The 21,871-nt window shown below is 40.0% G+C and overlaps 2 protein-coding genes across 4 annotated transcripts in view; both read right to left on the reverse strand.

Moving 5' to 3' along the window:
* Window positions 1–5,505, reverse strand: part of ghra (growth hormone receptor a) — a 36,110-nt gene extending 30,605 nt beyond the window's left edge. Inside the window, exon 1 of one of the 2 annotated variants that reach the window (XM_037777417.1) lies at window positions 5,135–5,505. The gene's annotated coding sequence lies outside the window, so the exon portion shown is untranslated. Of the gene's footprint in view, window positions 1–2,105; window positions 2,239–5,134 lie in introns of those variants that run through there. The other variant, XM_037777418.1, reaches the window with a different exon arrangement.
* Window positions 5,506–15,149: 9,644 nt separating this feature from the next.
* Window positions 15,150–21,524, reverse strand: fbxo4 (F-box protein 4). Of its 2 annotated transcripts, none has more exons than XM_037777420.1 (7): window positions 21,213–21,524; window positions 18,557–18,831; window positions 18,255–18,475; window positions 16,695–16,770; window positions 16,404–16,480; window positions 16,048–16,274; window positions 15,150–15,945 (listed from the first exon to the last, which is right to left on the reverse strand). In XM_037777420.1, exons 1-7 carry the CDS (start codon window positions 21,372–21,374, stop codon window positions 15,862–15,864), a joined length of 1,122 nt encoding a protein of 373 aa, XP_037633348.1. In that variant the 5' UTR covers window positions 21,375–21,524; the 3' UTR covers window positions 15,150–15,861. The 2 variants fall into 2 exon arrangements, with proteins under 2 accessions (XP_037633348.1, XP_037633347.1); XM_037777419.1 differs by having other exon boundaries at window positions 16,404–16,576.
* Window positions 21,525–21,871: the final 347 nt, after the last annotated feature.

Raw genomic sequence — 21,871 nt, forward strand, 5'->3', positions numbered from 1 at the left:
GCTGCTTGGTCATCTATGAGTTCTATTTTTTTTTAAAAAGAAGGAATTTCTGTGAATCTAAAAAGGTTTAGGTGATATGTGTGGAGGGAAAACGTTGTCTGCACTTGAAAATGTAATAGAATGTTTTGAACTGAATACCTGCTGCTTATACTGAGATACTCTTTATATTCTTACATTATATTTCTAATGATTTTTCAGTTAGTCGGGGCCTCTGAAGTGAGGCTTAGGCTGTAAATACAGCCACTGATCTACGCCTTTGGGTTTCAGAAATATCATACAGCATGATATGCAAGAAGCCTTCAGAGGTTTTAGGGACTCCTCGAGTCTTTGAATGCATTAATGTGAATGTAATGCCTCCCATTAGTGCATTCCTAATCTTTCTCTCACTCACTAGCAACTCTTCATTATGTCTTTTATTCCTTGCTTAAGCCCTCATCTTTCATTCATTTATCTTTCACTACAAATGCCCTGATACTCCAAGCTCCAAGTGCCTCACTGCTGCATGGACTAATTGAGGGCGAAATAAGAATTAAAGAAAGATGTTAATTAATTTAGTATGACCTTGTTAATTACTTTGGAACCAGTCACTGAATTACTTGCCAAGCGTTTAACAAAATCTATTCAGGGTCTGATTTCTCAAGGACAGCCAGACAAAAATTCACAATTCAGCCAAAGGCAATCTAAAGGCAACGTACAATCATAAAGCAGTGTGATGCCACAAGGCATCTTTTCAAGAGCTGGAAACCTGCAGAGAGGAACAAGCACTTTGGGGAAAATGGGCTAATGATAGCTATAGCCGGGTGGCGTAGCCAGCCAGCATTGCATTCCCACAGGAAAAACATGCAAATAATATACAGAAAATCTTTCCAAGAAGACTTCATGTCCAGCCATTGTGCTTGAACCGCTCCCTCTTCTGGAGTGACATGTCAGTTGGTGAAGGCGCTCAAAAATGGCCACATAAAAAAAGCTGAGAGCCATGATAAAGTTAAACCCTTGGAGGCAGCCTGAGGCACTCTGATCATTTTGATTTTCCAAATTGGGTTAAAAAGAATATATTATTGCGGAATTGAGTTTGAAATCACTTAAAAGCAACTTTGTGTAATAAAATGACAACTGATACAATATGAGACAACTGTAAATTAAAACTTCAGGGTATGTGTCATTTAACTTATCAGTATGAAGAATGCATTCCTTTGAGACCTTTTTTTAGCTTTTACAAAACGATCTCTCATATTCTTTTACAGCCTGCAGCAAAAAGCTTCTTCTTTCCCCAGTGTGTTGCCTATAGCTTTCCAAGAGTTTAATGTCATGTGCCCTGTGGTCTCTCCATGAACGTTTTTTAGAGATGTCTGAACAGGCGAAACTGCTCGGTCAGTCTTCCCTTTATGGCGTCCATGTTGAAATGAAAGGCGCACCGCGCGCAGACCGTGCGTAGTTATGAAAATTCAGAGGTGCACGTCAGAGCGTCGCGACAACTTGCGGAGCCTTCGCGGAGCCTTCGCGGACCCTTCGCGCAGCACGCGATGATGTAATTTTCTGGCGTGCACACTTCGCGCCAGCTTCACTACGGCGAGCATAAAAATACCTTTACTCTCCCCCACAGAAACACTGCTCCTGAACTGCTTGAAACACCTCACTTGAAGTCCTGCCTTTTCTTCCGTAACGTGGTGATGTCACCAAGTAACACATTTTGCCTAGCGGCTAGTTTGGCTAGTTAGGAGCTCAAACAGAGCGTTTCAGACGGAGGGTGAAAATAGTTGCTGCAGCACAGCCGGTATGAGAAATAAAGCGTTTTTTGAACATTAAAGCTTGTGAACATGTTCTAGCAGAAAACCCAAATACAATTATGAACCTGATTATACTTCAAGGCTATGAAAACCACTACATATTGTTTCTCAAATATTGTGGCAGAAATAATTATACTTCATCATCGGCATCATTATTTCAAAATAATCCTGTTTGTGAGTACAGATACACGACGTTCTCCAAGGTCCACTGTCTCAATAATTACACAAGAATCATGCAAATAGATTTTTTCTGCCCTCGACTTTCCCCTTCACCACTAACCTCTTCCTTTAAAATAAACAAACTGAAAGTAAACATACCACAGACTTCAACATGAGGCTGCATGTTAGACCAGACACTGGCGAGGAAGAGTCCACGCACAGACAAGAGGCCGGGCAGAGCTCATCCAGCTGCTTCTAATAGGCCTTCAACTCTCGCACGTATTTCCATCGATTCATTAACCTGTGGCGAGAGTGTGTGTTTGTAGAGAGGGGTATACACGCAGACACAGCGTGCATTTTTAACCTGTGTGTGCACGTGTGTCTGCGTGCTCTTTCAGGCATTCAGATCTATGGCTCTAATGTCTCCTGCTCTTATTTCATAAGAGAGAGTGGAAAACTCAGAGTCAGCACACTGGCATGAAGAGAGCCTGCGCTGGAAGCAGATCAGGACACACATCTGCAAAACCCTGCTACGCTCTGTGTATGGGTGTGTGTGTAAGGGGGGCTCGGAGGCCAGTGAAAGAAAGAGTGGGTGTTTGTTTGCATTTGCGTGCAGGCTTGTATGTATAAAACCAAGTGTGTGTATCAGAGCAAGAACAAGAAAGGCAAAGAGTGCAGAGCGAGAGACAGCAGAAACAGAGAGAGTGTGTTTCTGCACAGATCTGAAAATGGATCTTTGTGGAAAATGTCTGCTTTGCAGCATTCCACGCTGCGTGTGTGCACGCATGGGCATGCAACGGTTTGTCTAAGATATTAAAACTAATAGCTGTCAAGTCATATTTTGCCCCTAAATCTAACTTTTTCATCGGTTGCTGCAGGATTTTGTTTTTAATGTATGGTGCACATTCAGTGCTTACGTTAGTTCACTGTAAAAGAATAAAGAAAAGTCTTGTAGTTCTGAAGTATAATTTGCGTCTAATTTGCAATAAATCCTGCTGTTTCTCCCTCTACTGTATGTCACACACACAAATCCTGACAACCATGCACAACACTGAAGACAAAGTGAGCAGGGATGTGTGTAAAATCTAATGGTTTTCAGAGTGCTGTTGAGCTGTCAGAACATAACAGCAGTACTTAATGCCGTATGTGGGAGTGTAGCGAACACCGAGACAGAAACTGATGGAACTAACGTCTCTTAAAACTCCTCGCCTCGTCTATTAAAACATCTCGTACCTGGTGGATGCTATAATGGCTGCCATTAAGCCTGTCCCTCATTATGCCTTTTCTCTACATTAGTACCGTTGCAACAATGAATCCCATTAAATAGGCCTCAGATATATTTAGTGGCTATTATCAAACCGTGCGGTCTTAAAGAAAAAAGAGTTTGTGATACAAAATATCAGCGTCAGAGGTTCACCTGTGGTCAGTACAACAGTCACTGATGAAGAGCAAAGACTGAGAGGAGAAGCTGACATGAGAAGCTTTAAAAACGGATAAATACTCTGTGAGCAGTGAGAAGAAATGCAACACATGGATAGAAAACAAACAAACATACAACCTGTCAAACTATCATTTGCACTAAATTAATTTAGTTCAGAATAGAAATGATTGAAAATGATTAATATCGCGATATCATGTTTTGTGATACTGTATCGATTCTCAAAAAAATGCAAAGATGAACTCAATCAATACTTTATTTCCTTTGCAAAGATACGCACCCTCTCAGTGTGCGTGCCCTTTCATAGTAGTGCTGTGATGTAGGATGTTACAGGGACTGTGAGAAATACAAATGCAGATCCCTCTGTTCTGACTGCATATAAAAGTCAACTTTTTTACTCTGATTTTATGCATACGGTGTGTCTCTATACTATGACAGTTTTCCTAAAATTTGATATATCGCCTGAATTACAGTATCGCAATATATCACAATATATTGAATCATAACCCCTGTATCATGATACGTATCGTATCGCCAGATTCTTGCCGATACACAGCCCTATTCTGTAGTGTGGAAACAATTAGTGTGGCACTGAATGATTCAACATTTTTAGTATATTTCTAATTGTTTAAGTTATTTAACCAGTAAGAATCCAAACCTGTTCCAGGTCCTCCAAAATAAAATTAAAAAAAATGTGCTGCTTTACTAAGTTTCATATTAAGGTAAATTGAATTCCTTTGGGTTTTGGACAGTTGATGAGACTATATAAGCAGTTTAAAATAGGGATGCACCGACACGATACCAGCTCGGATGTTGTTATGTTGCTGCATTAAAACGGTTTACACTTAAAATTGCAATTTCTATTATATTTTTTTTAACAAGTTATTGATGTACGATTTTATTATTTGAATAACAAATAATTCAGTGAATTTATATCTATGTATTTATTTGTCACATTTTGTGACAAAGTTAGGAAAGCAATGTTTTTTAAGTCAGGCCTGATGTTGTCTAACACATAAAGGAATGATCCCAGTCACTTCCACACAGTGAGGCATGGAGCTGATTAATTAAACACTGGTATCAGATCGATATTCGGTATCTGGTATCGGTATATCAGGACTGAAAAAATCGGATCGGTGCATCCCTAGCTTAAAGGCATCATGAATCTGGCAATTTCTCATACATATTAATAAGATTAATAGATCTCTAAGGTTGCACACTCCTCCTGTCATGCATCTACAGTAGCCCTATAGGCAAATCATGGAGTGATTATGGTGCCAAACTGATTTCCCTCTGTGCATAGATCAATACATCAGGCATGTGCCAACAACTAAGAAATTATATTTCAGGATTTCAGCTGTACACTTCATCATTTCAATGAGCCAGCATTTCTGACCTCAATTCAATCAGATGTTTTTGTTTTCCCCCTCAGGATGTGACATTTATCAGTATGCTGTTTAAAGGCTTCCAACCATGGCTGTCAGTCACTTTTCCTCAAGTTTTAGACTTTAATTAACCACATAAACTCCGGATATTAAATGAGTATGATTGGCCGAGACAATTTTGCAATGAAAAGCCTGAAATGTATAAAAAAAACAAAAAAAAAAAACAAACATGTAGGGCTACTGCAATTCCAGCAAAGTTTTCCCGACTCATGCGTAAAAGACTCCTGTAGTTTTGGAAAATATGGATGAACGCTTTAAAGAAAAAGACGCACTGCAACGCTTTGAAAACACATTCACGCACTTACTTGTGTCGAAGTCTCGAGCTGAAAAACTGCAAAGACTTTTCAGAAGTTGGTCATCTGATGGCCAGCGTGAGAAAGTACCGACACAGGCAACGAAAAGTCCTGCTTCTTCTCCACTTCAGCCTGCTGGCTCGGCCCAGCAAGATCTCTCCGATCCGGACTCTCACATCACCCAGTCAGTCATTCAACAATCTGAGTCTGTGTCCTTTTTCCTGGTGAAGATTTGTGTCTGATCTGCTGCTCAGTTCATCTTCTAGTCCTCTTTCAGGGCTACACGCGCTACGTAGCTCAGACAGAGCCAGTGTGTGTGTGTGTGTGTGTGTGTGTGTGTGTGTGTGTGTGTGTGTGTGTGTGAGTGTTTCAAATGGCGGTGAAGCGCCCTCATCCGCCAACAATCCAATCTGCTCCATTATGACCACAGAGAGGACAGCCAGCACAGAGGAAGCCTGCCGGGACAAACTTCCAAAATAAAACCTTCCAGTAAGCTTTTTTGGTAAAGTTTTTAACATTTTATTAGACTATTTGTTATTGGAGAGAACCATGTGGCAATAATATAACACAATCTAGTTTAGGACATATTTTAATTTTACAACCAATGAGTTTGATGCTGATGTTCTTGGCACTTATGCACTTATACTTTCTATTTTGGGTTTTTTTAGGACAAAAACGCAGAAAAACATCATGAGGAGTCTCTGCCTGCATGGACTTAAAGCTGAAGTGGGTAGAAATGCAACTTTTTTTTTTTTTTTAAATGGTCACTATATCCTGATAGTAGTGCATGAGACAGGTAATCTGAACAAAATCATGTGCCTCTCCGATCAAACAGTCAAACTAGGCGGCGCTGATCAAATATGAATCAATATTCTGTTACTGTAATGCCCATTTCTCGCCTCAAATGTTTTCAGAAATACCTTGTAGTGTACTGTTTAGCTGTAAAATGAGAAAGTTTGTAACCCGTTAGCCATGTTGAGACCAGTTGAGGAAATACCAAGCACCGCCCACCAGCCAGAGAACAGCCAATAGGAACGCTCTCTCTCTCTCTGAAATGACCTGTGATTGGCCAAAGTCTCCCGTTACGGGCTAGATTTACTAAAGCCTGAAAACAGAGCCATGAGGAGGTGCAGAAGTCTAGTTTTCTCTCAGAACACTTGAATTACAATATGCTGAAAGGTTATCATGGCATTTTTGCCCAATGATGCCAAAAATATACTGCCTACTGAAGGTTTAACTGCAGGAATTTATCATATCCTTCTAATTAGTGCCTATTAATTAAATTAAATTCAAGTGTTTTTTTTATTATTATATACTTATTTACTGCATTTGGGACCCACATTTTTCTTTAATAAGAGGGCAGCTTGAGGTTAAAATTTAAGTCTGTTTCCTTAAATAGTTATAAAATATGTAAATTTAACATATAGGCCTATAACCTGTATAGTTCCAAAGTAGCCATCACCACGATTGACAATGTCAATTTCAAATGCAAATGACATTCATTGAACAGTGTATGCGGGGACGTAGGATATTTTCGGTAGGGGGGTGGGGGAGCTGCCCTTGATAGGTGCATGCGCATGACAGCTATGCACGTGCATATTAAAGTGGCAGTATATTTTTGTCACAACTAGACTTCTGCTCCTCCTCATGGCTCTGATTTCAGGCTTTAGAAAATCTAGCACGTGACGGGAGACTTTGGCCAATCACAGGTCATTTTAGAGAGAGCGTTCCTATTGAGCGTTCCTATTGGCTGTTCTCTGGCTGGTGGGCGGTGCCTGGTATTTCCTCAACAGATCTCAACATGGCTGCCGGGTCACAAACTTTGTCATTTTCCAGCTAAACAGTACACTACAAGATGTTTCTGAAAACATTTGATGAGAGAAATAGACATCACAGTAACAGAATATTGATTCATATCTGATCAGCGCTGCGTAGTTTGACCGTTTGATCGGAGTTCGCGAGTGATTGACAGCTGCTCAGAGACGGCAAGGTTCCAGCTCGGCTCTCAGAGGTACATGAATTTTTCAGATTACCTGTTTCATGCACTACTGTCGTATTTGCTCCATTTCTACCCACTGCTGCTTTTAATTAAAAAAAAAAAAAAAAACACGTGCGGGAAATAATATAGGATAAACAGTATGATCGATATGACCGAGGGTGTTTAAATCTGCAACTCAGCTGCTAACTCTGAAAAGAAAGCATTTAACATGTTTTGTAGTGTTATATCAACATGCTATTAATGATGGAACATGAACCCAACTATGAGATTAACATTAATAATAATAGTAATAATAATAATAATAATATTAATAATAATACATTTTATTTATATACCGCTTTTCAAGAAACTCAAAGACACCTTACACAGCTAAAATGATCACAAACAAGGACATCATTATATATAAAACAACATTAATCACACATTAAAAGCAGTTCTAAAAAGGTGTGTTTGATTAGTGAGATTGAACCTGCATCTTTATCACATCATGTTCCTCATCATCACAGCCACAGCTGTAGGCTACTGTAATTAAAACTGCGGAGCTCCAGGTCTACTTTGGTCAAACGTCTTAAGAGAGGATGACGCGCTCAACCGTTGCCCTGGTTACCCTGGTTACTTTGGAAGGAGACACCGGTGATGATTGGTGTGAACGGATGGTCCTGATGGTTCAAGTGATCCACAACTTGGAACTGTGTGAACTGTGTCAGCCTCTAAAACACGCCTACTGGTTTACAATAGAAACTATAGCAGAATAATTAACCATAACCGATCGGTTACATGAGCACGGATGTTTTCTGTGGTTGCAACAATACTCTGGTGTGCTTGTTGCACACTATTGAACCAGCGGATCCGCCGTGCATAATTACACGACAGTGCGCAACATCGCTTCAATTAGAGGCTGCAGATGGAAAACAGATTCCTGCTGCATTCAGATGGCTGCCACCAGAGTAAGTATTATTATTCTGTCTGACTGGCATATCATAATCAAAATTTGCGGGTTAAGGATTGTAAAATGAAAGATGGGTTAGGGTTAGGGTTAGGGTTAGGGGTTAGTGCCAAAACTGTTACTTCCCGCGCTGATGCTGAGAACTACCAGCAGCTGAATGGCTGCGTCTGTCTGTAATCTATAGCCTGTGAGGGCTCACGTGTAGGGTCCACTGGAGAAGTGACGCTACGAGAGGCTCGCCCAGAATTTCAGCTGTCAGGATGTACACCCCCGACCCAAGAGGCATCGGTTAGTATGGACGGCCCGCCCCGACACGTGAGAGAAGAACACACCCATATGCACACAGCCAGCTGTTGCCGCTGCTGCTGCTGCTGCTGCTGCTAAACTGTTTGCCTGCGTTGACCTTGTGATTTCAGGATTTGACTTCCAATCGATGATCATCTCAAGGTAAACATCCATCAGTGTAAACAACATCAATTGTAGTAATAAAGCTAATGCATCAGGGTTTAATCTTTGCATGACAGCATCCTGCTATAACTTACCTCACTTTACATATATAACACTGCAGTGATGTTATATCATGTCAGCCAATAAAATTCAGTTAACCATTGTTCTCTGTGCTAATAAACAAGTTTAGTAGCCCTGTAGTCTCCATTACACCCCAGTTCATGATATAAGTGGATACTAAAACAAGATCAACTGGAACCTATATATTCAACACGGTCAGCTCTAAATAGAAGCAAGGACAGACTGACAGATGTACTGACAGAGGACGCAGATGAGGCCTGGAGGGGCTGTATTTTCCTCTCCGCCGATGCACTGTTGTTGACATAATTTGTGTTGCGAGTGGAAAGAAATGGATTTGGCATGTCTGTATTGAGCGTAGCCATCCTTGTATTTTTATAGGCCCATCCCCTGTCTCCTTCTCATCTACTAGGTCCACAAGTTATGGCCTGGCTTTTCCAAGTCCTACAGCTGCTGCAGTGCACATAAAAACACCCACTGAGAGAACCAGGGCTGCTCTCATGCAACACAAATAAATTAGAACTTGTGGCACAGAGGAAAAACAGCTATAACTGAAATATATTTGATAGGGCTGTCAATTGATTAAAATTGAATCGCAAATGAATCGCACATTTTTTTTATCAGTTTAAAATGTTTCTTAAAGGGAGATTTGTCAAGTATTTAATACTCTTTATCAACATGAGAGTGGGCAAATATGCTTCCTTTATGCAAACCTTATGTAAATTTATTATTAGAAATCAATTAACAACACAAAACAATGACACATATTGTCCAGAAACCCTCACAGGTACTGCATTTAACATAAAAACAATTTGCACAAATCATAACATGTTAAACTCAAGCCCAACAGACAACAACAGCTGTCAGTGTGTCAGTGTGCTGACTTGAATATGATTTGCCCAAAACTGCATGTGCATAAAGTGGGCATGTCTGTAGACTCGTGGGTACCCATAGAACCATTTTCATTCACATATCTTGAGGTCAGAGGTCAAAGGACCCCTTTGAAAAGGACCATGACAATTTTTCCTCGCCAAAATGTAAATTAAATTTAGAGCGTTATTTAACCTTCATGACAAGTAGTATGATGTGGTTGGTACCAATGGATTCTTTAGGTTTTCTAGTTTCGTATGATCTTATGATCATATGATGATATCTAGCTTTAAAACTGAGCCCGCTACGACCTACGAAAGATCGATTGCGTTAATGCCTTAAAGACATTAGTGACGTTAAAGCGAATTTGCGTTAACGTGTTATTATCGTGTTATCTTTGACAGCCATATATATTTAATGAGGTTTACAAGTTTTGTGTATCTTTAAATATGCACAATGACTTTCTTTCCTTCTTTACCTTGTTCCATGTTTCAACAAAATGTAAATTCAAGCAACATTAGAGCTGCTGACCTTTGCCTAAGCTTGGGGCACTTTGTGACATTAATTACCAAACAGAAGAAAAACCCATGCAAACAAACGGCCCCTGAACATGTCCATGTATTGGTCACTTGTGGGACGGAGAGCCCTGATTGGAGGAGAGTGGGGGCGTCCATTGAATTAGTTCCTTTGTTGTGGAATACTCATTCCTGTGATTGTCTGCTCCGAGTGATCATGTGGACTTATGCTGTATTGAATGTGACAACAGAACAATACATCTGGCTCACAGACTGATGCCACGGTGCCTGCACTGGAGGCCTGGAAGGGCTTTCGTTGATAACTCTATACCTTGTTAGCCTGCTGTAATCCATACTCATCCATATTCAACAAATAAATATAAATTATAATAAATATTTTCCAACTTCCCCAGCCTGTCTGTGGCTCTCAGCCCTATAAGCCCATGGCTGTGTTTCATTTTTTAAAAAAAGGCTAAATAATTTCCTAAAACAGCTGGGCTGTAGCTTTAAGCACATTAGTCAAACTGAAGTAAACAGTGTATTTGCAAAGGACTATTTTCAGCGGCGGATTTAGTGTGCCAGTGAGTATTTACAGCAGGGGGGACGGTGTATGCAGGATAAATAATAATAATAGAAAATCCACAGTCTACAGTGTCCAAGTTCAATATAATAAAGGAACGTGTCACCAGTGTAACAATGTGACTCATTAATGTGTTTTTCATAGGTTTTGGACAGCAATAGAGGTCTATGGCACAGAGGAATAAGATATCAGGCTTTCACACTGGCAATATGTGTTGGTAGGATCAATTCAGTGTTGTTGTGATCTGTTGATAATATAAATAATTTATATGTCTGTTTCACGAGATTGTTTGGTTTTCAGACTCTGTGGTGCCTCTCTTCAGTCACGGCCATATTCCCATAATTGTTTTTTATAGCCACGTAGGATCTATTCGTGTTTGGCTGTCTGTTTTTATTTTCCACATAATGAAAGAGTGCCCTTTGTGTCATCCCCTCCGAGTCACCTGTAATGCATTTAGTGCAGTTTCACATCACAAGTGTGGCCATTCACAACTATGTCAGCACCCTGCTGCCTATTGGATTAGGATAAAAGAGAGGAGATGGCTACAGGGGGAACACACAAACACACACACACACACACACACACACACACACATAGAAATAACAACAACAACAACAGCAGCAAATATAAGGCCGGATCACAGTGCTCCATGGTTCCATATCTTCTTTATTACGGAGCTGCTGATGGACTCAAAGGGTTCACAAGCAATTCACTATTAACACTTCTGAACCCTAATCCTGCATTATGAGTCCATAACCTGTCATACGTATATGGCAGCAGGAGGTAGGTGGGACGAACGCAGTGAAGTGGGGAGGAAATTGAAGTGAATTGGTGAGATTGAATGGGATGAGTAAGATCCACAGAGTATCAGCATGAGAGCCCCACCATGTGCAAAACAACACAATTAAGAGGGAAGCTTAGCCTAATCAGTGAATGCATCATGCAAATGATGGTTTTTTTTTTCAATGCCTACTTCAATCTTGGCTGTTATCGTAGAATACAAATCAGGGACTTAACTCTAATGAAAGGAGGAGAGAGTGAAAAGAGCGGGATGAGACGACGGTGAAGGAGAGGGATATAGCAGGAGATGGAGAGGATGATGGAAAAAGCAGGAGTATGAGAAAGACAGTGGAGATGGAGTTGCTGTATTTAACCCTATGAGGAGTGTGTCATTCTACTTAATGCAGTACTTAACTTTGCATCTGTGTATGTTCACTCACGTTGTCGTATCTACTCCACTTCTGCACTATCTTGGCACTAACAAAGCATTAATGGTGCTTGATCAATACACAAAACACACAGCCTCAGAAAACACATACATTTTCAACAAAAACTTTATTGTACAAGCACGGCAACGTAATAGTTATACAATACAACATTATTGTCCACCAGGGTGGAAATTTGTCTTTGGCTCACCAAACACAGGAAACAACAACATTAAAAAACAGACGGGAGTTAGTAAAAAACAGATACATAGACAAGTTAGTTACACATTAAAATAGTTCATGTCAGTGTCTGTGACTTAGATCTGCTCAGCCACTTTGTTGAGTTAAGAATATAGATGGCACTTGGGATGAAGGACTTTTTAAACACATTTTTAGTTGCCAGAGGGACTCTATAGCGCCTCTCGGAGCTCAAGAGCTCAAACTGGCTGAAGAGAGGATGGGAGCTATACAGTATATCTGCCAGAATACTTCTCGCTTTCTTCCGCGACAACATGTTTGAAGGGCTTTAGTGTGGGCCAGATAGGCAGCTTCACCTAGGGGGTCTGTTTTCTGTAGGAGGCCAACTAATGTCATGTCATCAGCATACTTATACAGTCTAAAATGTTCCTCATTGATCATAAATTCATTGGTAAAAAGTGAAAATAGTGTTTTTCATAATATGTACTCAACAGAAAGCATATTTACATTTAATTTCTGTGCAAATTTTAGTAGAAGGAACCACTTATTTTGCAATTATACTGGGTAAATATGGTTCTGGGCAAATTCAATATTTGACTTATTCTACAAATGCTGCTGGTGTATGTAAACCAACTTACATAACACCATTGCTGGGATAAAATGAGATATTATACACATCCAAAAGCAAGACAACTTAAGCTTCATTGAGCAGGGGAAACCTCTGGGAATATATAGGAAATACCTGATTATTTTTTTTCATATTGCCTCTGGCTGTATAAAGAACACTATAAACCAAACTGCAATAAACTCTGTTTAGCCACACCTCTCTAACACTTGGCATTACACCAAGCTTAAGCTGCTGTAAAGCACAGACGAAGAGACTTTTCATCTGTCCCAGATTTCCCTTACACCGTATTTTCAATACACTAACTGCATCTTACATGCATGGTATGCTTTAACTGTCCACATACTGACTTCTGTAAACTGTCTTGGGTCAGTAAACAGGGGTTTCTTCCTCGTGACATCATATCCCAGAGGCCTCTTTTGATTTCAGAAGACAAGAGGCAGCTGGAGGTCTGGTTCACCCTTCCAAAACATGGCCCAGGATCCTCCCCCACCAAACCTCAGGCACCATTATGTAGGGACATGTGCTAATAGTCCACAGTCGAAATAAACAGACTTAGAAAATATCCTATCCAAGCAGTGGATCCGACACATCCTGGGCTGCAAACCCACGGTAACTTCATTGAATAGTTTGTTTTCTTTAATCTGCATTCACATGAAGGTCTTTATTCAGTCCTTCAATCATTCATTCAAACTGTAACCTTACCTTCACCCACACTGACAGCGCCAGGCCTTGCTCAGTGGAAGGTCTTTATACCTCCATTGGCTCCATCAGGATCACAGAGTAATAACAAAGGATTAAGCAGTTATTCCCTGCATACCTGCCCTAAAACAGGTTCCCATGGTTCATATGCTATTTTTTTTTTTCTTTTAAATTTTATTAATGTAGTAAACCTTCATTGTTGGGCATGTCTGTGTTCGCATGAGCATGCACGACACATGGGCACTCAAACATACAATGTAGGTAAATAACTCTGTTGAGTGAGGACCCAAGAGATAGACATCCTGTTTACAAGAGAACAGAGAGATGAGTGGAGATGAAAAATCAGATTCTCTCTCGGTCTCAGAAACACACACACACACACACACACACACACCCACACGCACAGCGGCCAACTTCTCAATCATTTCCCTTTAAATTTCACCAGGGGAAAAAAAAGAACCAATCTCCGCTTCACCAGTATTCAGCTCAGCTTAATGCACCTAAATTGCACCAATCATGGTCCTATTCTAAATCTGTATGTCTATGAAAATGATTGTTGAGACAAAAGAGCCTTTTGATGGAAGGGCTGCTGAGGGGGTGGGGGGCATACTTTTACCACATACTGGTGGTTACCTAGGGGACTAGAACTAAAGGGAGGCACATTATCTTGTCATGCCTTACATGCTGTCATTAGGGCATGTGAACACTGCTGAATAGGAGGTAATTTTACAGTGGACAAACAATTTAAACACATGAAGTGAGAGGTGTGATCGTTTAAGTGCTGTAATTGCTCTGGAATTCAGTTGGAGGAGATCAACACATGCTACAGTAGACATGAAGAGTGTTGCTTCATTATTTTCAATCAATGTGAATCTAGAATGACTCACCAATAATGGCTATACAGTTGGGTTTCTACGCTTGCAGAATCGATTGTGCATTTTTCATGCTTGCCTGATGCCACATGCTGATCCATCTGAATTGCAGAACGCTTAAAAAAACAAACCTTTGTCCGTACTCCTGCGGTGATTATTCCATATCTGCGTTTGAAGATTATTTCATATCTCTATGGTCATGTAAGTGTTTTTCACTTACTAGTCAAACAGTCAAGGCAATTAGAAAGGCAGAGCTTTGAGTAACTGAATCATACAGCTACTAGTAGCGCTCCCCTGGTGGCCACAACAGAATATCCTTCCTTGCTTGCTGCTGACATACAGATGTGCACTCAGCTTTTCATGCCAGAGCTGACCTCAGAGAGGAAAGGAAAAGCAAGGAAAAGGAAATACTTTCCACTGCTCAAAAGATTTTAAACTTGTGAATAATGTGCATGAGATACAAAGACGAACGCAGAACAGATTGAAGGAAAAGGAGAAGACAAAAAGCATGACTGACATATATAGAATAGTTTTGTCATTGTGATTGCTCAACAGCGATTTACTTGTTATTTAACAGACATTTTATAAAGTTATCATTGTTGTAAGAGACTGAAAGTGTGACTTATCCACCGCAAGATAAATCTGTAATTCTGAAACCATTTGTTGAACAAATAACAGATGTAAACATTTAGAATTGGAAGAGTATTCAGCACGTATCAATATAATATGTATCTTCAATATAAAATATTTCAACTAAAGTCAATACATTCAATTGCTTGTTTTATAGTTTAGCTCTAAAGGTTTGCAGTATATGAGTGTAAAGCATTGATCAGGTCAGTGGATTTTGTCTGAAAGTTATATAAGCTGACTTTTTTTGCAGGAAGGTTGTTGGCAATCTCTTAACTGTAAAAATGTGGCGTCAGGTCATAATGAGCCCTCCCAGTGCCATTCTAGTTCATATTATATTTCATTTCTGCCAATAGATTCCCCTAATTGTTACACAATGTTCCTTTAATAAAACACTGATAAATGTCATGTCAAAAATGGTACAATCTCTATCCCATTTTAAAGCCAACAGCGGGCAACCTGTTTAGTTAGCAGCTCACAAATTGTAAACCTGTGTCAAGATATGGTGCATAAATTAAAGTAGCATAATACTTACATATGTAGGTAGCATACAAGATAATCAGTAAGCTGGTAATAAATTGAGTTTTTACATGTGTGGATTTTACCACTTCTTTCATTTTGGTTTTCTACTTCTGCACCTGAGTCTGTTTATCCTGTTTTTCCTGCTTTTCTGCATTGAACAAGCAGCGTTCCTTCCATCCACAACAACTATTTTTTTCTATAACTTCAGGCAGGGTATTTATGACCCTGCTGCTCCATATAGAGCTTAGTGTTCAACAAACCCAGTTTGAGGGTTTACTGTGAAGCTCCCAGACAAATGTATAACCTCCTGTCCTGCTATAACTCCTTTACATGGCTCTTTCTTCAGGGTCTCTCTCAGTTCTCCCGGGTGAATAATAGTTAGAAACCCATCAGCCCTGGTGCTGATCCGATTCATTAAATCCCACAGACGACGCTCCAAGACTGAGATATTCGGCGCACATGTGGTACTCAGGAAATGCCATAGTGTGTCTGGTGTGACGCAGCAGTGAAGTTTGTGGTTTTCATTCATCAGGCAGCAGCAGAAATTAGACAACTAGAGTTTGACTCCAGAACATCTCAGCAACCAGGAAATGCCATCCAGAAGACCTGACAGGGATTCTGCTACTGTATCCTGCACCTGAATAAGAGAAAGAAAAACACAAACACAGGTTGAAAATGTCCTCTGGATGGATATAAATGTAGCGGAAGCCTTTAAGTTGATCAAATATCCGACATTTACCAGCCAGGGGTTAGCCAGCTGGGGTAGTCCGAGCCTCTGTGCCATGTCAACACAGGGAGTTCGACACCTGGCCCTGTTTCTGCTGGTAATAGTCGGTAGGCTGGTAATCCCGACCTCTTCCGGTTCTTCTCTTGAGACACAGGAGAGCACCAGCAGAGGCCTGGAAGCCGAACCCTCGGCAGAGCTCAGCACAGCCTGAATCTGAGCCACCTCGGACTCTCCCTCACCTATCAAAAGACACATGCAAATGTTCTGTGCTGATGATTTACATGCCAAGAAACAACGTGCACGATGGGGACATGGCAGTAGCAGTGGAGCAGAAGCTGTAAATACACTTTAATGTCCTCTTATCTCACCTCTACCAGGCTCTGCGTTGGCTACATAGATGAAACCATTCACCACCTGGCACACTTGCTGGACCTGAGGAGCGGGGCTGTAAATTGGATTGCCTGAGTCATCTGTTCCTTCAAAGGTAAAAAGTTTACTACTGATGCTCTGCTGCTGGATTCTGGCTCTTTCCCTTTCTGCCCTGCACACACACACACACACACACACAGACACACAAAGTGTAATGATTGTGGGCTGTATTCACAAAAATACGCAGAAAAAAGATAATGATATTGTAACTTCAAATACAAAGTGCTTACCTATTGGTTGAGTACAGAGTCAGGATGTTAAATCTGTGTTGGTGGTTGAACATGTAACTGATCCCTGAGCCAATACCTAGAAGAAAAAAAAAGGTTTAGTTACATTCTTTGGTGGCATCTTAGCTGATAGTAACCAGTGAGATAACAATTGTGGGCGAATACTGTCATCTAGTGGAGTGCAAATAACCCTACAACAAGTAAGATAATCCCTGAGATTGTTTTTTAAATATAAAATTTGTATCCTGTTTGAGTCTATTTGTGATCGAAATGCATCAAAGCAATATTTGTATTACATCAGCATTATAGTTTAATATTTAGTTCCAGTGACAACTGATTCAAGTGACAGACGTGTCCGGACCTGCTCGGGTATTGGTTGTGTTTGTGTCTGTTGATATTAAACACGATGAAAACTCTGCTTCTTGCAAAATACTTGTATGGCATTAAGTGATTCATTTGAGTAACCTGTGTTGACTTTCTGACACCATTAAAATTGAACATGAAGAATATTGAGCTGGGATCTCTGCCGTTCCTGGCCCAAGGCTTGAAATTTCCAGGCTCAATACAATGCACTGTCAAACTAACCTGTTGGTTAACATTACTGTCACATGTACAAGCATGTTTATTCCAGTAGTATTGTTCAGTTTAGAATATTTAATGTTTTTTTTGGAGAACGGCAAGAGAAGAGTGTGTAACCCAGAGCAGGAACCCCATTAAAAAACATTTGTGTTAACTATATTCAAGGTGTCTGCTGCCCTTATAGGGAACGGGAATGTGATGTCACCGACAGCAAGTCCGCCATTTTTGGAGGATAAAGGGTAACTGGCTGTTTAATGCAAGTGTCAAAAGATAACACAAAACACCAAACAGTGACTACGATTCAAAAGACGAATAATAGTATATATAGCATACAGTCAGACAAAAAGGTAGGCTAACGTTATGGGTTTCATTGAGCAACATACCAGTGGTTAATTATGCAGTATTAGCCGACGTTTTGTTAATATTCCGTTAGTATGACATTAGCTATCTTATCTTTGTCCGGATGATCGTGTAGTTGGCATTTGGCTTTTAGATCTTAATGTCATATACCTACCCGTTTGTCAACTGGACATCGGCCTCCAAAGATTAACATATTTGCTGACAGGTGTTCACTAACGCCTAAACACATCACTGATTGTAATGTGTGGCAAGCTGTCAAGGTCCTCCTAATTCGTAAGGATCAATATCATAAACTAACTTCAATTTTGTAATATATCACACCCTTTGCCTCTGTCAGCTTCTCTTTATATGGGCATTTGTCTCTCGCATGTACTTTATATATTTCTGATGATGAACGATTGACAGATGACAGATGAATAGACCGGTGACAGATAATGTACTGTAGCTCAGTACGCTATCCTCCAAAAATGGCGGCGCGCCCCCAGAAAGCACCGCGGTTCCCATTCCCTATTTGGTGCACCCTGCCATCATATCCTGACAGGAGGGCAACATACCAATGATGAAAAAAGGACTGGGAGAAGCGTATCCTTCATCATCAGCACTCTACAATCAATGTCATCTCACCATTAATCTGTCTGTGAGGAGTGCCCGACACAGGAAGCACATCTGGGGCGTGCATGAGCCTTGTGACTAAAGAGACATCCAGCTGCTCCATGCCGGGGCCAAACATGGCATAACGTGGTTCAGATGAGGGCACCAGAGACTGAAGAAATGAGGTGACGACCTCATATGCCGGCCGTGAAGGAAGCCACTGTTGTCTGCAGGATGGGCAGCCTTTCAGGTATCTGTTGAGACAAAACCGTTTCTGTGTGACTTAATTGTTACCAACTGACCTTGATGCAGGACAACGGGAAAAAGTTACCCACTCTGACATGTAGTCAAATTTCGACTCCATCCCTCTGTCGTCCCCCTCTTCTCTGTCGTCCAGGCTCTCATCTTCATTGATTAGTGGTGCATCCAACAGGTCCAGTTGGGGCATGCTCACATGATCAATGGAGGGCCAGTTTGGCATGTCTCTCAGCAGGAAGTACCTCCACAGTAATGGATCTCTAACCATGGCCCTCCAGTACCGACTGGTGCCTCCCAGGCAGCAGATATCCGCAGGAGACAGAAAGGTCATGATCAGGAACTGTACGTCCACCTGAAGGAGGGAGGGTATGATTTGATATGATGAAGATTTCAGCAAAACAAAACAGAAGAATGTCGAGAACTAGTTAAGAGATGGAGAGAGGGAGGAAACGGTGAACGATCACTAACCCAGCAAATCTATTATCAATAAAAATACACAAGCAGATAGAAAAAGCCTGGCATTTCAAATGATACTTTAGTGAAAGTACTTAAGTATTATCGGCAAAATATACTCATAATACAGGCAGAATAATGCCAGTTATTATAAACTATTAGCTTTTAGGGTTAGCTCCTTCACTTGAGAGCTCCTTCAGCGACAGGCTGCTCCACCCGAAGTGTGTGAAGGAGCGCTATCGCAGGTCCTTCCTTCCTGCAGCTGTCAGACTCCGCAACCAGCACAGCTCCCAGTAGACCGCATACACACCAAAAACTGACAATAACTTACTGCACTATACTGTACAATGACTGTGTAATATCAGTACTACTCAGATGTAACTTCAATTCATACTGTGCAATACTTTCAGGTGAAATCTCATTCCAATCACTGTGCAATATCAATTTTTCCACTTGTGCAATTGTCTTCATAGTCTGTTTATTTTCTATACTATATATATTGTTCCTATTTTTAATATTTCCCCCTGTTCATATTGTTCCTATTTTTATATTTCCTTCTATTTAAATTGTCCATACTTTATATGCCTGTCTACTTTTGTTCTGCTTTTTTTTTTTTTTTTTACTGTGTTGTATTTTGCTTCTTGTTTCTGCACTATCCCCTTTGCTGCTGTACACAGCAAATTTCCTCACTGTGGGACTAATAAAGGTAAAGACTAATACAAATCTAATTTTTTTTTTTATTTCAACTTTTTTTCTTTGAAAGAACATTGCTCATAAACATTTTTGCTTTGTTTGTAAGCTTACTTATAATTGCGTTATCATCCTTATTAGTGATGAGTGACATTTGCTATGTCAGGCTCACTTACCATACACTTTCTCTTACATGCTTCATGTAACACTATGTCCTGCCCACTATTAGCAACCTCAGACCAATCAAAACTATTGTTACATGTCAACTACTGTTGTAGCAACATTGTAAGATCAGTTATTGTGATTGGATTTTAAAGAGCTATGATGCTCCAACCTTATCTGACCCATTTTGCATGATGGCCCATTTTACCTGACCAATTAATGACTTGAGTATTTCCATTTTATGCAACTTCTACTCAACTACATTTCACAGGCAAATATTGTACTTTTCACTCCACTACATTTATCTGACAGCTTTAGTTACTAGTTACTTTTTAATACTAATCTATCCAGTAGTATATAAGTCTAAAACTGGCTCCACATTGGCGAGTTACAACATTTAAATGCTCTTACATGTATTTGTTAGTAATAAAATCAGAATGATATAATATACTATAATACTTTTATATCTATAAAAATGTTGTGTTTTTACTTACATTTTGAATTCAGGACTTTTACTTAAGTATTTTTGGACTCTATGGTATTTCTACTTTTACTTAAAGGTCCCATATCGTGCTCATTTTCAGGTTCATACTTGTATTTTGTGTTTCTACTAGAACATGTTTGCATGCTTTAATGTTCAAAAAACCCTTTATTTTCCTCGTACTTTCGGCCTGAATATGCCTGTATTTACCCTCTGTCTGAAACGCTCCGTTTTAGCACATTTTAACGGAATTGCAACAGAATTGCGTTGCTAGGCAACAGTTTGGGTCCATGTGTACTTCCTGTCGGCTGATGTCATTCACATACACTGCAACCGGGAAATAATCTGGGACACATTAAGAATGTTTACATTTAAAATTATGTCAAGGGTCTAAATATTGTGTATTCGTGACATCACGAATGGACAGAAATCCTGACAGCTTGTTTCAAACGCAGTTTCTCAATACGGGCTGTGTGTATTTCCATGTGGATTGAGTGTTTCAATACTTTCACAGTATTTATATAGGACTTAAGCCTGCTTTGTTAATATAAAAGACATGAAAATCTCACTTTTTTTTATAATATAGGACCTTTAATTAAATGATCTGAGTACTTCTTCCACCCCTGCTGAAAAGTAGTGGAGTAAACAGGAAGTACCAGAGTAAAGTACAAATTTTGTTCTTGAGCAGCTACACTGATTGAAAAAAGTGTGTTTATTTTTACCACTTGATTCAATAGCCATTGGAAACATTTAACATTTCACTTTTATGTATATCAGACATCCACTTTTATTTTGAAGGAGTCGAACTTGTACACAATCTCAACCTGACCTTTGCCCTAACTCGGTTTATGAGATAAATATACACATTTAAAAAAGACTTTTGCACGCAATCTAGCTTTGGACTAGTTGAACAAATGAAAAACATTTCCATGAACAACTTGACTCACCGGTAAACTATCCAGTAAAGCCGGTTGTGCCTCATCTCCTCGGGCGTCTGGCGTCAAGTCGTCTTTAACAACTTTACCACTGTTTGTAAAGTATCTATCTCTGAACCTGCGGAGGCTGCGGATCACTGCAGACTCGTTGAGCTGCTGGATGTTTCCTGCCATGACTTCAGATGAGTGTTAACATCTAGTAAAACACTAACATGCACGCAGGCGACAGCGTTTTGATTTTGACGTTTACCTGTTCTACTTCCTTGTTGCTGGCGGCAGTGGTGCATTGTGGGTATTGTAGTTCTACAATAGTGTGCAGCTAAATATGATCTGCAAACTGCAAAGTTTTGAATGGCAATGCAAAAATATGTTTTTCTTAAAACAACGCGCGTGTTTATTGTCAACGAGGACATAAAAAACAGAAAATGATTTTTCGTCCAAACAACACAGATTTCTCTATTAATAGTTATACTATCAAGATTATTGAAGTGGCAGAAAAATGGAACTTGCAATAGATGGGGAATACAAGTGGCGCATTACAAAGCTGGTATGAACAAATCTGAACATACTTCAAATAGTCATGAATACATCATTGTCAAACAGTTTTTTTCAAACACCTTTCTTTGCCTTTAGTGTGTATATTTGTATACACACACATACATATATAATGT

Source organism: Sebastes umbrosus, chromosome 8 (assembly GCF_015220745.1).
Source record: "Sebastes umbrosus isolate fSebUmb1 chromosome 8, fSebUmb1.pri, whole genome shotgun sequence".
NCBI lineage: Eukaryota > Metazoa > Chordata > Actinopteri > Perciformes > Sebastidae > Sebastes > Sebastes umbrosus.